The sequence below is a fragment of the Mus caroli genome, unplaced genomic scaffold (genome assembly GCF_978045245.1).
Source record: "Mus caroli unplaced genomic scaffold, Mus_caroli_1 scaffold_2, whole genome shotgun sequence".
NCBI classification, from domain to species: domain Eukaryota; kingdom Metazoa; phylum Chordata; class Mammalia; order Rodentia; family Muridae; genus Mus; species Mus caroli.
Genome location: NW_028227257.1, coordinates 115,140,831 through 115,158,523, shown reverse-complemented (window position 1 = coordinate 115,158,523; position 17,693 = coordinate 115,140,831). Strand labels below are relative to the sequence as shown.

General features: G+C 40.1%; 1 protein-coding gene across 10 annotated transcripts in view; it reads right to left on the bottom strand.

Moving 5' to 3' along the window:
* Scn3a (sodium voltage-gated channel alpha subunit 3) overlaps positions 1-17,693 on the bottom strand; it is a 110,401-nt gene that overhangs the window by 76,617 nt on the left and 16,091 nt on the right. For 9 of the 10 annotated variants that reach the window (XM_085834822.1, XM_085834825.1, XM_085834826.1 and 6 more), the window contains exon 2: positions 2,534-2,847. In XM_085834822.1, the coding sequence (XP_085690948.1) occupies positions 2,534-2,797 (264 nt within the window). In that variant the 5' untranslated portion in view covers positions 2,798-2,847. Of the gene's footprint in view, positions 1-2,533; positions 2,848-3,995; positions 4,188-17,693 lie in introns of all 10 variants that reach the window. The other variant, XM_085834824.1, reaches the window with a different exon arrangement.

Sequence of the window (17,693 nt, the reverse complement as noted above, 5' to 3'; positions counted from 1 at the left end):
GAACTGAGACTAACGAGAGCAACTGCTTCATGAACTGGCTCATTGGTATGAAATGAACTGGAGTATTCGAGTGGCTCCTGACATAGGGTGAGCCCAACAAATGTTAGCTATTATTATCATGCCACTATTTTTAAGCCGTTAACCTGGCCAACTTAAATGCTATTAAAATATACTGTGGTCTTACTCATCTAGTTATATTCAGCACTAAGATACATCACTAATCAGTGACAGCCAGTCATTACATGAAGCTCTCAAACTCTATGTGATCTTTTACACAAATGATCATGCAGTAACATGGCTTTGTACTATGGTGAAATTCTATGAAGTCATACACTATTTTCTCCCTTTAACTTTTAAGAGTCACAAATCACATTTCTGTAAGTAGCAACTGAATTCTCATCCTTAGAGATATTTCATTAATGAAGGCAGGGCTTCTTCTTTGAGAGTTTAGAGTCACTTACATTCACTAGAGTAAATTATGATCCAAGTGAATTATGGTTTCCAGTTTGGGGAGAGCAATGCCTGTCCTTTCCCGTGCAGAGGACAATTCTGTTCTCTAGTAGCAAACTAGAAAATTAACCAACCTTGAGAGCCTGACCTATCAAGTCAGATAACAATCAATTGACAGTAAAATGTGTATGTTATATTCTCATGTAGAAAAAGATTTATAGTGGTACCTTTCCCTCAGGAAATCTGTGGGGAAAACAAATTGGACAGGAAAATCCTTGTTGAACATGGGGTCCAAACAGCTTACTTAATCAAAGGGTGGGATTAGCCAAGGGTATCCCTTTCATAAAGAGATGGTGTTGCCATTGGAAAGGAAATGCTTTTAATGCAAGAAAATATAGCTCTCTTCCCATTGAGTAATATCTCCATTTTCTTCCTTTTTACCCTGGTAAGCCTATCAAACTGATGGCTCCTTCATTTTGTTTGTTTGTTTGTTTTTAAAGGAGTAATAACAATTTCATATCAAAGTAAAACAAATTTCTGTGTCTTGAAAATAAATTTTAAAACATACTGTGGGGTTTGTAGCTCAAGCTGTTTTCTGTAGCCTAGGCTGGCCTTGAGCTCCTGACTCTTCTAGCTCTGTGTCCCAAGTGCTGGACTTACAAGTATGAGACAACACACAAGGTTGCAAATGTGTATGTTAAGACATTTATTTTTTTCTCAAATGAGACCTGTTTTTCTAGTCTCTGGGGAAACATCTTATTGTTAACCATCCTTTAGAAGCCATCAGAGTTTCTAAATTTCAATTAGTTCTTGATCATCTCTGTAGTAAATCACAGTTTCTTTTAGAAGCATACGAATGTGTATTTAGTGCCTTTCTTTGTTAAACTTAGTAAAAAGGACTTATAATGTTTGTAAATCTTTTTAAAAATCTTTATCTATCTGTATGCCTTTGTCTATGTATGTACATATGTGTGAGAGTATTTACACAGAGAGGGTCAGATCTGCTGTCGTTGTCATTGCAGACAGTCCTGAGCCACCTGACATGGGTGCTGTGAACCAAACCCCAGTCCTCTGTAGGAGTAGCAAATGCTCTGAACCACCAAGCCGTCTCCCATCCCTAGGACTTAAAAGGTCATATCATACACTAACTACTTAAAGAATGCCATGTCTTCAACCATTACTTTTCTAAAGTTCTACCTTGAAAAGTAAAGGTGGTCTGTTTAGTTGTTAATCCAGAAATCATCAACTTGGAATGATGTTAATTTGTCTTTACAATAAACTGTTTTCTCATTGTGAAGGTAAGCTATACATCGTGATTAAAAGGTACAAAAATATTCATGTAGGTATTAAAATAATATTCTTTATTTAGATTCCCTATGGGTCTAACAAAGCAGGTTTAAGTATTGAAACTAATTCTGGCATAACTGTGTAGTTATTTTAAACATCAGAGAAATATAGTCGTAGTTGTTCCTTTAAATTACATGGAAATTCTTGTTATTATTATCATCACTATGTTTTCTCTTTTAACACTGATATTTCTTTCATTGTGGTAATGTTTTAACTATTTGTAGATAGTCTAGCAGGTCTCCTATCATGATCTCAATGAAGCCTATAGAAGTTCCTAATCATATGCCAAGTTAGAGGGGAAAGACTAAAAATGTATGTCTGGATAAACATGTTTCTCCATGAATTACCTGTCTATAGGAATAGATAAGAAAATATGACTGTAAGAAATATCAAGCCAAGTATCAACTACAAAATAAGTATAACATCCACCTTATCATTACAATTTGGCTGTTTATCAAGCAGCCAAATGGATTAGCAATAGCAGATGCTTATCTTTGCTGTCAAATTTAAGTTTTCCCACTTATCTCAATACTATGACATGGTAAAAATGGTTAATGCTTATTCTTCTGTAGCAGAGATTTCATTTCTTATCAATGTTTCTGTTCTTCAAGACGTGTAGCAGTAAAGAGTGCCATGAACTATTTCACATATGACAATGGCAATGTTCTAATGCACACAAGCCCCTGGTTTGCACATCTAATTGAGAATGGATTGGCCATATAAAGCAAGCACTCACTTTCTTACTGACGTAGTAGGGGTCCAGGTCCTCCAAAGGCTCTGACACCATCTCTGGAGGAATGTCTCCATAGATAAATGGAAGGTTCTTCCCAGCTTCCAAGTCACTGTTTGGCTTTGGCTTGTTCTCATCATCAATGTCTTGTTCTTTCTTGGGTTTCTTGGCTTTCTCTTCTGCAGCACGCTTTTCGATAGCAACAAGAGATTCTCGAGTGAAAAGGCGGAAGCTCTCAGGTCCCGGGGGTACCAGCAGTGCCTGGGCCATCTTTTCATCCTGCACATTTAATTACGTTTAGCTTCTTGCATAAGAATTGCCTAAGTGGATGGAAAACATGCACGATTGTTAAGAAAGCAAGAGACAGAGAAGGAAGAAGAAAGAAAACCCTGCATTTGTTGGCTTTGGGGGAAAAATATTGTCCTGTTTTGGTGATTAGTTACAAATTTTTACTACAAAATAACAATCAATATGATTTTCTGTTATTTCAATATGTTTCAGTAATTTTAAATGATAAATTTCATAAACAGGGCAGAAGCCTGTTTTGAACATTTATTAGCTTAATTTAGCCATTTGCAATGTATGCGTGTTTCAAATTATACATAATACATAGGGTATATTGGTTGAATAGAAAAAACATAAAACATTTAAAAATGGTCTTTTTTGGCACCTTTTGAGACCAAGTGTATTACAGCACACTTTTGTTAAAACAGTAAGGACAGTGATGCTTGTCCGTTTGTTTAAAGGGCCATTTTTTAACCATACTTCCTGTATCACAATATATTAACTCTCCAAATAAAGAAGTGTTGGTAATGATGGAGTTATTGCCATCCATGCTCAATAACTTGCATTGCAAGACAGGGAAGAAATTTTGTCTAGTTCAACCATGTTCTAGTTATCAGCATCATTAACCAAGTCACTGAAAAACACCTCAGCAAGAGCAGCATCGCAGAAGCCAATGGTTCTAGAAAAAGAGACCCATCTTTTCAAAATACATACATGCATTTTGTTATTTATATGAGTGCATATCTATGCCTGTTCACGTACATGCAGATGTGCATGTGTGTATATGGATGCCCATGAACCTACAAATGTGCACACACATGTATGCCTGGGTGGGGTGGGGGTTCAAGAGGACCACTGAAGCAGTATTTCACTGGCTGAATGATGTTTGGTTAGGACAGGCTGGCCAGCCAGTGAACCCCAGGGAACTACCAGTTCCCTGCCTCTGCATCACTGATAATGCGATTGTGTGCTCATGTGCCTGATATTTTCATGTGGGTTCTGGGAATTGAACTCAGATCCTCATGTTGATAGGGCTAGTACTTTAACAATTGAGGTATCACCTTCTTCAACACCTAAGTCCTGTTTCCTTCATTTAATTAAGCCAAATCTTTTCGCCTTTTAGTTTTTTTCTCCTTGGACCCCTTGGAGGCATTTTCTGAGCAGGTCAAATTCTATTTAGTACCTTTTTGGGTTTACTGATTTCAAGAACTTGAGACAACTTTGATGTTGTACTGGACTTTGCAGGTGGAGTAAAGCTCTGAAGAATGGATGTTGAGACCACCTTCCCTGGGCTATGCACTGCGGCACTGCGACACTGTTGCTTATGGCTCACATGATATTGGATCCTGTGGTCCCTTATTGCCTCTGCCCTCATCTAAAAAAAAAGGAAATAATGGAACATTTGGCCTCCTATTTACTTTGGGAAATAAATGAGTCCAGTTATATTGGTTCTAATAATAGGTCCTTGGAGTAAAAATAGCTTTGTTAAAGGTATGTATCGTCAACTCTGCCAACACTTTTCCTTGCTATGTTATCAGAACTCCTCACACGCCAACCATTCTCCTTTAAATAAGCTCTTGGTGTGCTGGGGACACTACTGACCCAGGCTTCAGAAGAGCATACAGAGTTACAGAGCCCAGGGACAGAAGATTCTCATCTGGCTGGAGAGGGGTGGATGGAAAGCAAAGAGATGGAGGAGCCTGGCTCCATTTCTCAAGGAACGTAAAAATCATTACCTCTGCTGCGACAAACTGTTCAAACTAACAGGCGTGTTGAAACAGAAGTAGCAGTCCCTTTATTTGTGTTGTCCACAAAAGTCCCATCTTTAAATTCCAGAGAGAAAAGTAGAAACTAAGACAATAACAAAGCATGATGCATCTAGCAGTCATCTAGCAGTCACCCTGGAGAAGGATCTGCGACTATGGCACAGAATTAATCATCCAAGTCGCTTTGACATTTTCTCTGCTCCCTGCCCCCTCCAGCCCCCACATCCATTCTAGTCTTGGAGCAGTTTCCTCCTCAGCCGCCCTCCCTCTGATGCTTGGCAAATTGTTGTGAGGAAATACTGAGCACACAGACAATGAGAAGATCTGGACTGTTTAGGAAAAAGAACAGATCATATTGCTTTGTTTTTATTGAATTTGTACTGGAATTACTAGTCCCCTGATACCTCCCAGTGGCAGTAAAAACAGTTTTCAATCCAAGATGTCTTTAAGTTAGCATTTATAGCATCCCACCACCATACTGAGCCCCATCAAAATGTTAAATTATTCTTTCATTCATTTTGTAAAAAAGAGATGCTGTTTTATAACAGACTCTGGGTGTTTTGCTTGTTTTGTTTTGTTTTGTTTTGTTTTTTCTAGATTGAGCAGCACATGGGTCAGACAGGGAGATAACAGTTCCAATTTACTTAGAAGGGAACTAACCATTTCCTCTGTGCTCTTTACTGATGACCGACTGTACAGAACTGAACTAAGGCTTCCTGTTATCTCTGGTCCATTTTGAATCCTCTCTCGGTTATACGTTTCTAAACACTGAAGAAGACAGTGTTTCCTGCTAGATTTGAATACCCAGAGTCAAATCATACCTGTTTCATATCTTTGGTCATGAGCTTGGTGCCTATGGGTCATCCCAGTCACTAAAACGGGAAGGCAGCACAGGGACAAACATGCTTTCTTAGTGGGGTAAAGTTCCTTTAATTTGATCATCACATTGAACTGATGTTGTCTTCCTTACTGGCACTGAGAGAAAATAATGTTGAATATGGGGTGGGCACTTGAGCATCCTGTAGAGTCTGTCTCAGAGATCTTGTGTGTGTCATTTAGCCTTGCCAAAGCCATAGCAGCATGGAAAGAGCTCAAGAAGGCCCAGTGGATAAAGGTTCCTGTGGCAGAGCCTCACAACCTGGACTCTATTCCCAGAATAAACATGGTGGAGGGAGAGAACCAACCAATTATAAGTCTGTTTTCCACATGTGTACAGTGTTATGGGTGCCTCCACACACAGGCACACAAATACACACACACACACACACACACAAAAGTAAATGTAAAGCAATTTTTAAGAGAATCTCATTGTTTAGGTGCCAATACTTTGCCATAGAAAAATGGCTGGTTATACATTGTTTTAGTTTCATTTCCTTGAAAGCTTCTAAGTCTCCAGTTTTCAAAATAAAATATTTTAAATGTCACATGTGAAAATCCCTCAAAAATCTCCACAGTTCATTCTGATTTTTATAAAATGGTATGGAGCAAGATGTTGTCACACATTCGTAAATATTTACTTACAAACCAATAATAATTTACCTTATTTGCTTACAAAGGTACATAGTAAAAAATTTAATTTTTGGGCAAAATGAAGTATAAATGTGTGTTAAATTCTCAAACATCTATCTAAACCCTGAGCAGACAGATCAATCCCCTCTTCTCAGCTTTTCCATGACTAGGGGAATTAGAGAATGAACAAGCTTCCGTATTCAGTGATCCCAGGAACTGTTAACTCCTCTTACCACTTTGCTGTATAATAAAGTCCCATCAGTTTTCAGGGGATCTCTTTAAATTTTTTCCCACCTCATCTTAGTTCATTGTGAGCTTATTACAGAACTCTTACATAAGTTCATATCCATATTAGAACAGATTTAAATTTTAATTCTTGTTGAAGCCTTGATGTGGAACATATATTATTCATGCTTATATGTGCATTATAATTTATTAAAACTCATCCATTTAATATACCATGTTGTCTCCAGAGCTATCTTTTCAGGACAGAAAAGATAAAAGAAATCCAAAGAGTTGATCCTCTTGATTAAAAAGCAAAGAGCCTGTGTGTGGGCAAATATGAGCAAATCAAACATAGCCCTCTGCCAGCTAATAGAAAGATTGCCATTCACTGTTTCCCATTGTGGAACTGAATCATAGAATTTGATACCCAGAAGGAACCCTTGGGCTATTTATTCAGGGAATATTCATCACAGAAATAATATGTTCCAGAAACTTTCCACGGACTATAGAAGATAGCAGCATATTCATCAGCCCTTTCCTTGAGGAGATTTCAAACCAGCGCAAGATACAGATGTTAACGCAGATATCTAAAATACAATCTATACACAGCTTGCTATCTGAAGTTCACAAATTGGATCAATTTATTCTGACCAGGAAAGGGAGGGAGAAGTATGGTTCATAAAATGTTCCAGAGGAAGTGATAGGTTTTGTAGGCTAAACAGGATTTGACAGGTGATGGTAGTAGTGGTGGTGGCAGTCTGGGAAGGGTTGGCCAGAAGTTATGTCACAAGAGATGCTGAGCAAGTGTGTGTGTGTGTGTGTGTGTGTGTGTGTGTGTGTGTGTGTGTGTGTGTGTGTATGTGTACACAAAGACGAGAGAGCACAGAGAGGTTGGTAGGAAGACTCAGCAGTTCATTAAGGCTGACACCAACCTACATAAAAGATTGGTTTGAGGTAAACCTGGAAGGTTAGACAAGCTATAGAGCACCAAGGGTCTTGAACAGCATGTTCAGATAAGCATTGAGATCGAGGGCACAACCAACTTGAAGACTACTATCAAGTCAGAGGTACTATGAAGTATATACCATATTGTCTCCAGAGCTATCTTTTCAACACAAAAATGATGAAAGGAATCTAAGGGGATGAGCTTCCTGAGTAGAGAAGCAAGAGCTTGCACGTAGGTACCTCTGAGCAAAGCAAACATAGCCCTCTGACAGTTAATAGAAAGATTGCCATTCAATGCTTCCTACCATGGAACTGGATCACAGAATTTGATACCCAAAATTGCTCAAAAGGGACAGAGAGGGAGAGATCTCAGAGCACTGCTTCCCATATGATTGAGTTTCCAGAAACTTTACTATTCCTTCACTGGCTTATCTACAACCAGACAGTTGGCTTTCTAGGGTGCTGAGAATATTTTTCTCTGTTATCAAATCAAGGCTCTACAAATGGTAATTCCTGACATTGGTTACTTTGTGACATTGCAAACAGTATCCACAAGCTTCTGACCTATCTAGTCTTTTGAATGTATCTTTTGCATAATTAGGCATGTGTTTATACCATCAGAGGTGACATTCTCGGAAGATATCAGCACATTGTTATGCAAATCTTCCAAATTTTGATGGCTTTCATTATATGACATTGTAAAGCAACATTTCTTAATGTTGCCAGAGAGTGCATGAGAAAAAGTCACCAGAGAGTGCACGAGAAAAGCCACCAGAGAGTGGATGAGAAAAGTCACAGTGTATTGAGGGTTGTCAGGCTCTGAGTGGCAGGTGAGAGCTTTGCAGAATTCCAATTGCACTTGAGAGCTCCAGTTTTAACACTGACAACAAGTGCTGTCATTTGCTTTTCCTGAGTGGCAGGCTTTCCTTTTGTTCGTTTTTTGAATACATGAGACAAATACCCAAGTGTGAATATCATTGTTTGTCAGTGATCTTTTCAAGTGAAAATGGTGTTCCATGAAACACACACATACACTCATACACACACACACACACACTCATACACATACATTCACACACATTCAATACACTCAGACAAACACTCACACACACACACACACACTCATATACATACATTCATACACTCACACATACATACTCACACATGCTCAGTAAACTCACACACACATACTCAGACACACATACACACACACACTCATACGCACACATTCACACACACTCAATAGAGTCACACAAACATTCACACACACTCATATACACACTCAATACACTCATACACACACACTCATACATAAACATTCACACAGACTCAATACACTCACACATTCACACACACACTCATGCACACTCAATACATTCACACATACATATTCACACACACACACACACACACACACACACACACACACACACACCCCACAGGAGAGAAAGACAGAGACAGTGAGAAGATGAAAACAGAACTAGATAGAGAGACAGAGACAGAAAGAGAGAAGAACTAACTTGCTTAGCTTCTCACTCCAAAAATCCCTCTAGGCTCTTTCTAGAAGCAATCTGATGGCCTTAGTACACAGCAGAAATAATTTGGGTATTTCTTCTGTTTTACTCTATAGAACATTAAAAATGTGGCTTTTTAAAGAAAGGACTGTGATTGATTGCTTGACTGGAGGTTTCTTTTGTGATCTGACTTTTATTTTTTTTTCTTACTGACCGTATGCGGCAGTAAAATCCATGGGCAGCTCAGGTCAATGCAGTTGCCTCCGCAGCCACTGAACCGCTGCAACTACTGAATGACCAGTGCAAAGGCTAACTCATGAGAGAGGGCAAATAGGATCTTGATGTGATTATGAAAACAGAATAGCTTCACAGCCTTCCCCTTAAAGGGTCCTTAAGACATCCATTATGTCCTTGACAACAGCTCTCTAGAAGGAAGCAGTTATCAAAAGGGGAGGAAACAGTATGGCCACAGCCTATATGAGCAGGCATGGATTCAGCGATTACAAATGGACTCTGGCCACTCCGCTGCATGAGAACATGTTGCTATCCTCTCTAGCTCCACATATCCTCACTCTGTAATAGAAAGAATTACAGCAAGGACAGCACACACTTCCTGAGCTGAACATGACATTTACATATGAAAATCCACCTAAAAGGTGAACCCAGTGACTCATAGAGAGAGGAGGCCAGTCAGATGGGGAAAAAACAAAAACATGGCCAAGTCCAGGCGCGATTATAGGACACGGAAAGTCAGTGAGCCTTCGTGGCTGACTTGATGTGAGCTGCACCTCATCTCCAGGTCTCTGGAGTGAGCCACACTGACAATAACCCAGGAGAGCAGAGGAGGAGGCTCATAAAGCGTGATAATAAATTCTCTTCAGCACCTCCCGAGTTGGAGGTGCCTGGGGGACATCTGATACATAATTAAAAGATGTGTCTGAGATGCCGAAAAACTGTTGGAGCTGAGGAAATGTTGATTAAGAGACCCCATATGACATCATTTTAAGAGCATTGGGCAAAGACTGGAAAGCAGACATGACTGCAGGTCTTGAAGGAGGGGGACATGGAGGGTGGCAGGCGGTGAAGTCAGAGTGATTATCTACATATCAGAACAGAAACCTCAAAGATGCTAATTAGAGGCCGTGTATTGGATCCAGCAATTAGCTGAAGTCTTCATCTTAAGAAAAATAAGAAACAGACCCAGAAAAAGCTAAGCAATACCCTGTGAAATGACTGTGGCCAAACACACACGTTTCTTTGAGGCCAAAATTTTCTATATATTCCATTTTTAGTTGAGTGTGTTTTTCCAATACTGTTGTCATGTTTCATTGAATCCAGTTATTTTTACAATTGGAATTTAAAGATCTAAGTTGTGCATTAAAACAACAGAAAAATTAATCTGGGCCATTCAGCTTTGTTTTCTGTATCAGCATGCTAGGATTTGATCATAAGCTCATGAATGTTTGTGAAACCAACCAATACCATGGCTATACACTCTACTAAGTTGTTAATGAATCAGAGTCTGAGAAAAATGACACAGTAAACATTAGGGAGATGCTGTGGAACTATCAAGGCAAAACACACATCGCCACTAGTCATGTGGTCCCTGACTTCTCATCTTATGAAAATTTCCAGAGAGACAGTTGGAAAATGTCATTGCTAGCTATATGACCAGTTAAGATTCTCATTCCTTCCTCTCTCCATGTGAGTCTCTCTCTCTCTCTCTCTCTCTCTCTCTCTCTCTCTCTCTCTCTCTCTCTCTCCTGATTTATGAGAATGCATACTGGAGACAAAATTGATTTGTTCTGGTCTGTTATGTCAGAAGGCTGTAAATTTACCATCTTCAGGGATGAGAAGTTGCTCTATGCCCAGAACTTAAAAGATCACAAAAACTTCACAATGTATTTTCATGTACTTGATGACGATTTAGTTAACAGGAAAATTTGGGCCCATTGCCCAAGACAATATGTGCTGTTGGTATCAACAAAGGAGCTTTTTATAGGAAAGGCAGAGTCTCAAAGATAAGTTAAACTAATTAAATATCCACTGCTAAAGAAACTGCTTGTTTTTGTTGTGCTAAGGATTTTACCCCGCGGTCCTTATGCATCCTCCGCAACCCTCCACCGCTAAGCCTGATCCTCCTCAACCTGAAAAAGAGGATTCACTTCTTCCTTTGAGTATGTGTGGGAGTGGGTGTGGTGGTGGGGAGATAGGCATGCGCATTTGCATGCCTGCTGGGGATGGAATCTGGGCTCATAGGTAGTAAGTAAGGCCAGAGAGCTTGATACTTACACCCCCCCTTTCTTTCCCCAACAGGACTCTCATTTAGAACTATTGGCTGCTTTATACTTATTATTGATTCTGTTAGTATCATGAAAAACAGCCTGATGTTTTATTGAACATATACATTGGGCATTTGGCACAGTTTCAATAGCTACTAGATATTCACAAGTAGAGTTACATACTACTTTCAATAATTCAAAAAGAACTTTGAAATAACTTCCAGTTGGTATAACTTCCTAGCCAGATGGCTTTGAGATTCCATGATAATAACAGAACTCTGTTAGATGATTTGTATATCTGAGATACACACAAGTAATTTATGTCTATAAACTTAGTCACATGGCAAATGTATCATGTTGATTGCAGTCTTGCTTTATTGATATTATTTTTATTCTTACGTTACAGATGGATAAATATAGGTTCATGTAAACCATATATACCTTGACTAAATTTTAAAGTCAGTAAGCTGAGAAACCAATATTCAAATCAGGACCGTTCAGACAAAAAGCCACATTTCTAAGACTGTGAAACGACGAGATTCTTAAAACCTATTTGCTGACATGGAATTAGGACGGTAGTCATCTCGCTATGGGTTTGGCATGTGTAGAATCTACTGGCATACAACACAGTGGTCTCACATAGAAAATATTGAAAACAGAAAAGCCCTGATAATAAACATTAGACACATTTGTAAAAGGATACATGATAAAAATTAGACACACGTGTAACTAAGACATGTTCCCGTATATGCAGGGAACTCCTGAGTTGTATAAAATCAAATGAAAGCCCTAGGATTGCTCTTCCACATCATGTGACTTTCAGTGTCTCATCAAGGACTTTGGTACCTCTATTAGAAGGACTAAACCCATTAGGAAAGTAAGCCTGTGGTCAGGGTACCATGCCATTGCCAAAGCCAAGTGCAGTTCTAACTTTCTTTTGCTCATGCCCCCTCACTATCGAATGATGAGTGATTGTCAGCATGTGAGCACTGTTTACTAATTTCCTGTTGAACAAGTGGATTTGTTCTTGTCTTTCGCTTCCCATTGACTCGTATCATGGCGAGGGGGGCATTTTCCAGAGAAAGAAAGCCCTAGCTCAACTTGCCTTTGCAACAATCATCTAGGAACTAATAATTAGCTTACCGAGGCTGATGTTCTCTGTGACTTTGTCCTTATCAGATCACTTATAAGCTGAGGAGACAAGAGCCAACTAATGACAACAATTAAGCCAACCTTGTTATACAGGAATCAGCCCTTACTGGCTTTAATAGCCCTTGACATTTCTTGCTGAATATTTGCAAACTGAAGTAGGTTTTGTGTGAGCCCCAGTGTGTTCTCCACTCTGGGTGCATCCTCCAAGATATCCTGCAATCAGTGCTTAAGGAAAAGGATATGAGACCCCATTCTGGCCAATGAACTGCCAGGACGGTTTGTCAGGGGGCAGGCTGTAGGAGCTGTTTACAGTGGCTGGAAAGGGACCGACTAGGAGAAGGCATCCTGTTTGTCCTGCACCTTTCTGCATCCCAGTCGCATCCGCATCCATAGCACTGTCTCAGCCAGCTTCCAAGCAGAGCGGATGCCACTTTGAGGGCATTGCTGACACAGTGAGTGTGGCCGATCACAGAGACATGTTTACCCCTGGGCTCTTGATGGACGGCTCAGCTCTTGGACCCAAACAACCTCTGCACTGCTTGTTATGTCCAATAAACATCCTCCCTGATGACAATCCGTTCAGACAGTTTTCCTAGTTAGTTGCTGCTGATATACCAAATAAACAAGGACTTACTGGTCAGTTCAAAACTTAGCCAGCGCAGAAGCCAGCTCAAAACAAATACTAACCACCCATGTGGATGTCCTTTATCCGGTAGAGACAGGTGAGCTCTGGCTCCAATTACCAAATAAATACAATAAAATCGAAAGTAAACACAATTTTAGGCAATTTATAAAATGCACAGAACGAATGTTCCTCTTACAGGAAAAAGAAATGGAGCTAGGTGAATTTCTCTTTCTGGCTTTCTGTATCATTCCTCGACCCCAGGCCACGCCTGCCACACCCTATCAATTTGTTTATTTAGAGAAACACACGGATGGGGGGTGGGGAGGAATGACACATTCCTGCCTTCTTTTTGTTTGGGTAGAGCTGTCCTTGTTAGCAATAAAAATTTCAGTTTGCCTTCCACAAATACAAATTTTATTCTAAAGTAGTTAGGTACCTTTGGGAGTCACAGCACCTCTCTTTGGAAAAGCTCCAGGCCCCTTCTGGAGATTATCTCATTTGTTCTTACAATATCCCTAGAAGGGATTCTGTGTCCCCCCCCTCTCCCCCCCCCAGCAAGTTATTCTGCCACGAATCCTTGACAGATAGGTCATTGCTGACTAACTCTGGTGTGCTTGACTTCAGCTCTCTGGCTTCATCATCATCTGTGTCAAAAGAGAACATGGTGAAGTTAGCCAGGTACGCTGGCCACTGGCAGTGTGGTGGTGTCTGTCTCTGGATCCTGGGTTGGAGACTTGGTTTACTTGGGGCTTTTGATCAGGAAAGCAGACTGGATGCCAAGCTGGCCGTTTGATCTTTGTAGACAGCATGCCCTGGCATGCTCTAGTAAGCAGGGGCCAGGAACCACTGCCAGCACCCTAGGGTGCGGGTGGGACTCTCCCAGCTGCTTTGGTTCATTTAGTCTTTCTAGAGACCCAGGCAGGTGAAGAGACCTGCCAGGCCTACCACCACTTCCCTGTCTCCTCTCAGCTTGTACTCCCTCCCCTTTTGCTTCCCTTCCTCCAATATCTCAAAGAGCACAGAGGGAGCTAAGATGTCCCCATCCCTTCTCTAGCTTCTCTCACGTTTCTCTCCACCTGAAAAGCTGTTTCATTGACTCACTAAGATAACACAAAGCATATTCAATGACTTCTAAAGGTAACTTTTAGACAAGCACTTTAAACCAGAGCACTGTACAAACCTAACATAACCATCTGATCTTGCTCTCTTTCTATTAGTCGTGGCTTATCACAGGCTAACTCAATGAACATGACTCTACCAAACAAGATAACTAGCCTACTCTCAGAAGTTGATCATTTAAAATATTACCTGCCTGAGTTCTCTTTCAAAACATTCACAAAGCCTACTAAGAAATTCCCATTTTCTACTTTCTGGCAAAAATTTAAATCCTTGTTTTAAAATTTCATAACATCTATTAACATTTCTGTCTCTAGATGAATGCTCTCCAAAGCTACCAATCTTCTGCTCTATCCTGTCACCAGACACAGAATATTATTAAACCCTCTCAGCATCTCTCAGTGACTTAGAGTCACTTTAGCCAAGACTGGAAACGCCTTTGTGACCTGACATGTACTTTCCTCTCCAGCCGCTTACTTTGTGGTACCAACAGAGTTGCTCTACAGTTCTCTGGGTATAGGACAACATTGGTGTCACCTCACCAAGCCAGCTGATAGTTTTATATATGCAAATGAGGACTGTATCTTGAAACTTGGCTTTTTTAGAATGGGGTTAAATGATATGTGTGTGTTCATATACACATATGTGAATTTATGTAAATCGAGTTTTCCATAAAAGCTGGAAGTTTTTAGTAGCATTGGTAATATTAATAGTATCACAAATATTATTTTTCTCAACGGTACCCTGTGATATAGACTACATATGGAGTATCCACCAAAGACCCACTGATGGAAAACTTGGTCCCTAGCCCATGGGGCCATGGACAGGTCTACCAGGAGGAGCTTTGGTTACTGGAGTCATCGCTTTGAAGGAGATATTGGAAGCCTGCTCTTCCCTCTTCCTGTCCCGATTTCTGACCATTACGAGGTGAACATGCCTTTACGCCAGAATTTGAACATGCTGAACTCTGCCATCACAGGCCCAAAGCCACGGACAGGGTTATACAAACATGGACTCCAGAAATGAGCCCAAATGAAACATGTGATCTTTTAAATGGATTTTCTCAGGAAGCATGTCCAAGTGTCAGAAGCATAATATGCACTACCAGACAGCAGCGTGCATACCCTGCCTTAAGCTTTACACTGAAATTACAGCCATCTGAAAATTGCTAATGTTTTCGCCTTCCCAGACACACTGTTTCTGAACATTGCTTTCTTTGATTTCACAACTCACAGGTAATTTGATTTTAAATACTCTGGCCTCTAGCTTGACATATAATGAGAGTGACTTTAAATAACCAAACCATCAGCTTAGTCATATTTCTCAAGTCTTTGAAAGGTCTTTACCGGGGACATAGTGGAGGTGGGGTGTGAACAGAGAAGATGTGATTCTCAGTGCACACCCAAAGCCCAGCCCAGTAGGCTCTGGCTCACGTCTGGTCTCTCTCTTCCCCATTCTTAGGAAGCTGTATTTGCAAACTGGAGGAAATGTAACTGCTGGCTTTGGCTACAAGTGGGAGGACAACCTCAAGTACCCACCAAAAAGAGCAGCGATTGTTATATGTGGCCTCCCACTCTGATTTGTATTTTGCATCTTTCTTTTAAAAATTAGTATTTTAAAGACTGGGTCCCATGTAACCCTTTTTCTAATTCCTTTTGTAGCTAAAGCAGACTCGGCACTCCAGATAGGCTGTCTCTAGCTCCTGATACTCTGTGATAATAGATATGTGGCCATGTCCATCTCTGTTTTGCATCTGGAGATAAAGTGTCACTCAATAGCCAGATCAGACTGTCTTGACATCATCTTACGGCCCAGGCTGGCCTTGTACTTGCCATTTGGTTTCAGCCTTCTAAGTGTTTGGGTTACAGGTCTGTCACAGCAAGCCTGGCTACATTATATCATAATATGACCTCTATCTCACTTATGTTCAAAAGGGAGCCATGCTTTACAGACTGGGATACAAAATTAAACACATGAACTTCAATATAGGAATCAAGTAAGTCAATGTTTATTTTTTTTTAAATCATTTTAGTTAATTTGTGCACATGTGCACATAAAAGAGGGTGCTAACCACAGTGACGTGCATTTGGAAGTGAGGCCAACATGGCCCACTCCTTCGAGCATTTGGATGTTGGCTTGAACTCAGGCAGTCTCTGTGGCTTTTATCTGCTGACCCATATCACCAATTCTATTATTTTTTAAAAAAATGTTTTTTTATTCTTTTGTGTCTTGGGGTGGTTTGCCTGCATGTATGCCTGGGTAATTATGTGCATGCTATGCCTCCTGAGGGGAGAAAAAAGTGTCAGGTTCTCCCCCCCCCCCCAGGACTAGAGTTACTGCCAGTTGTGAGCCACCATGTGGGCTCTGAGGATTGAACCTGGGTCCTCTTGAAGAGTGGTCAGTGCTCTTTATCAATGAGTTCCAGCCTCTAGGGTACTTTAAAAATATAATTCCCTTTTTTTTTACTTAGAATAGAGAGAGAGAGAGAGAGAGAGATTTCCAGAGGTAGGATGGGGTACGACAGGCTCCAAGTATTTGCAGTTATATACAAATTTCCAAAACTCATGTAAAAGAGACAAACTTGTTCTAAGAACTAAGCTGGAAAAATGAAAGTTTTCTTAGCACACGTCCTAAGAGACAATGGGCAATGCCCTCAGTAGGCATCCAAAGTTAATTTAGCAGAGGCTCATCTAAGGCTTAATCAAGTAAGTCTGCTACTGAATAAAATTAGTTCAGAACAGAGAATTTCATTTAGAAAGTGATCCAATGGTTCATAAACATTGCTCTCATGTGAATGAAGCGGCATGTCAAACCGAGAGAGACTCCTTAAACAGTGAGTCTACCTTTGAGCCAATTTTATTAAAACTTCAGCACTCTAGAAACTTCCCTGAGAAACCACATTGCATAAATGAGGAAGTGGTAGCTCAAAGGGCATGATGGGAAATTTCCCCTAAAAGTGGTCAATGATGCCAGCTGTAGAGCCTGAGAAACATTTAATCAAAATTCTAATTCTTTTTAATATTTGATATCACTAACATAAAGAATTAACATTTTCTAGAAAGTTGAATTTTGATACTTGAGGTTTTTATCATGAAGGTGGTTTTAAATGGCCAAATGACTGAGGTGGCTTGGTGTGAAATACTGAGCAGAGTCTAGGAAACCAACCACATATCCAGCCCTCATTGTACCTACCATTCTCCCTGCAGCAAACCGAACACTGCATGGCTGTCCATGCTTATTACAATAAAAATTTGAGTTAGATAAAATCCCATAGATTGCTCTACTCATTAGTCACAAGAGATTCACAACTAAATGAACATTCTAAAAAAAAAAACCCAAAAAACAAAAAAACAAAAACAAAAACAGCTAATTATTAACCCATGAGTCCTAACTGTGGTACATCATGGACATATTTAAAATATTTTCCCTGACTTGAACTTTCTATTGACCATGATCCAGGATAAAACCAAAACCAAATGAGAAAAACAAACCTCCATCAAAACAATAACGTTAACAACAAAGTATCATCCCCACCATTATAACACTAATCAAAGAAGCAAGACATAATAACTAAAACTCAAATTGATTTAAGTCATTTAAGTCATTCCTCTAAAAGTTTCATTTACTCTTGCTGGACAGGGGTGGTGCAAACCTTTAAACCCAGCACTCAGGAGGCTGAAGCAGGCAGAGCTCTTGAGTAAGGCCAGCCTGGTCTCCAGAGTGAGTTTCAAGACTGCCAAGGCTACA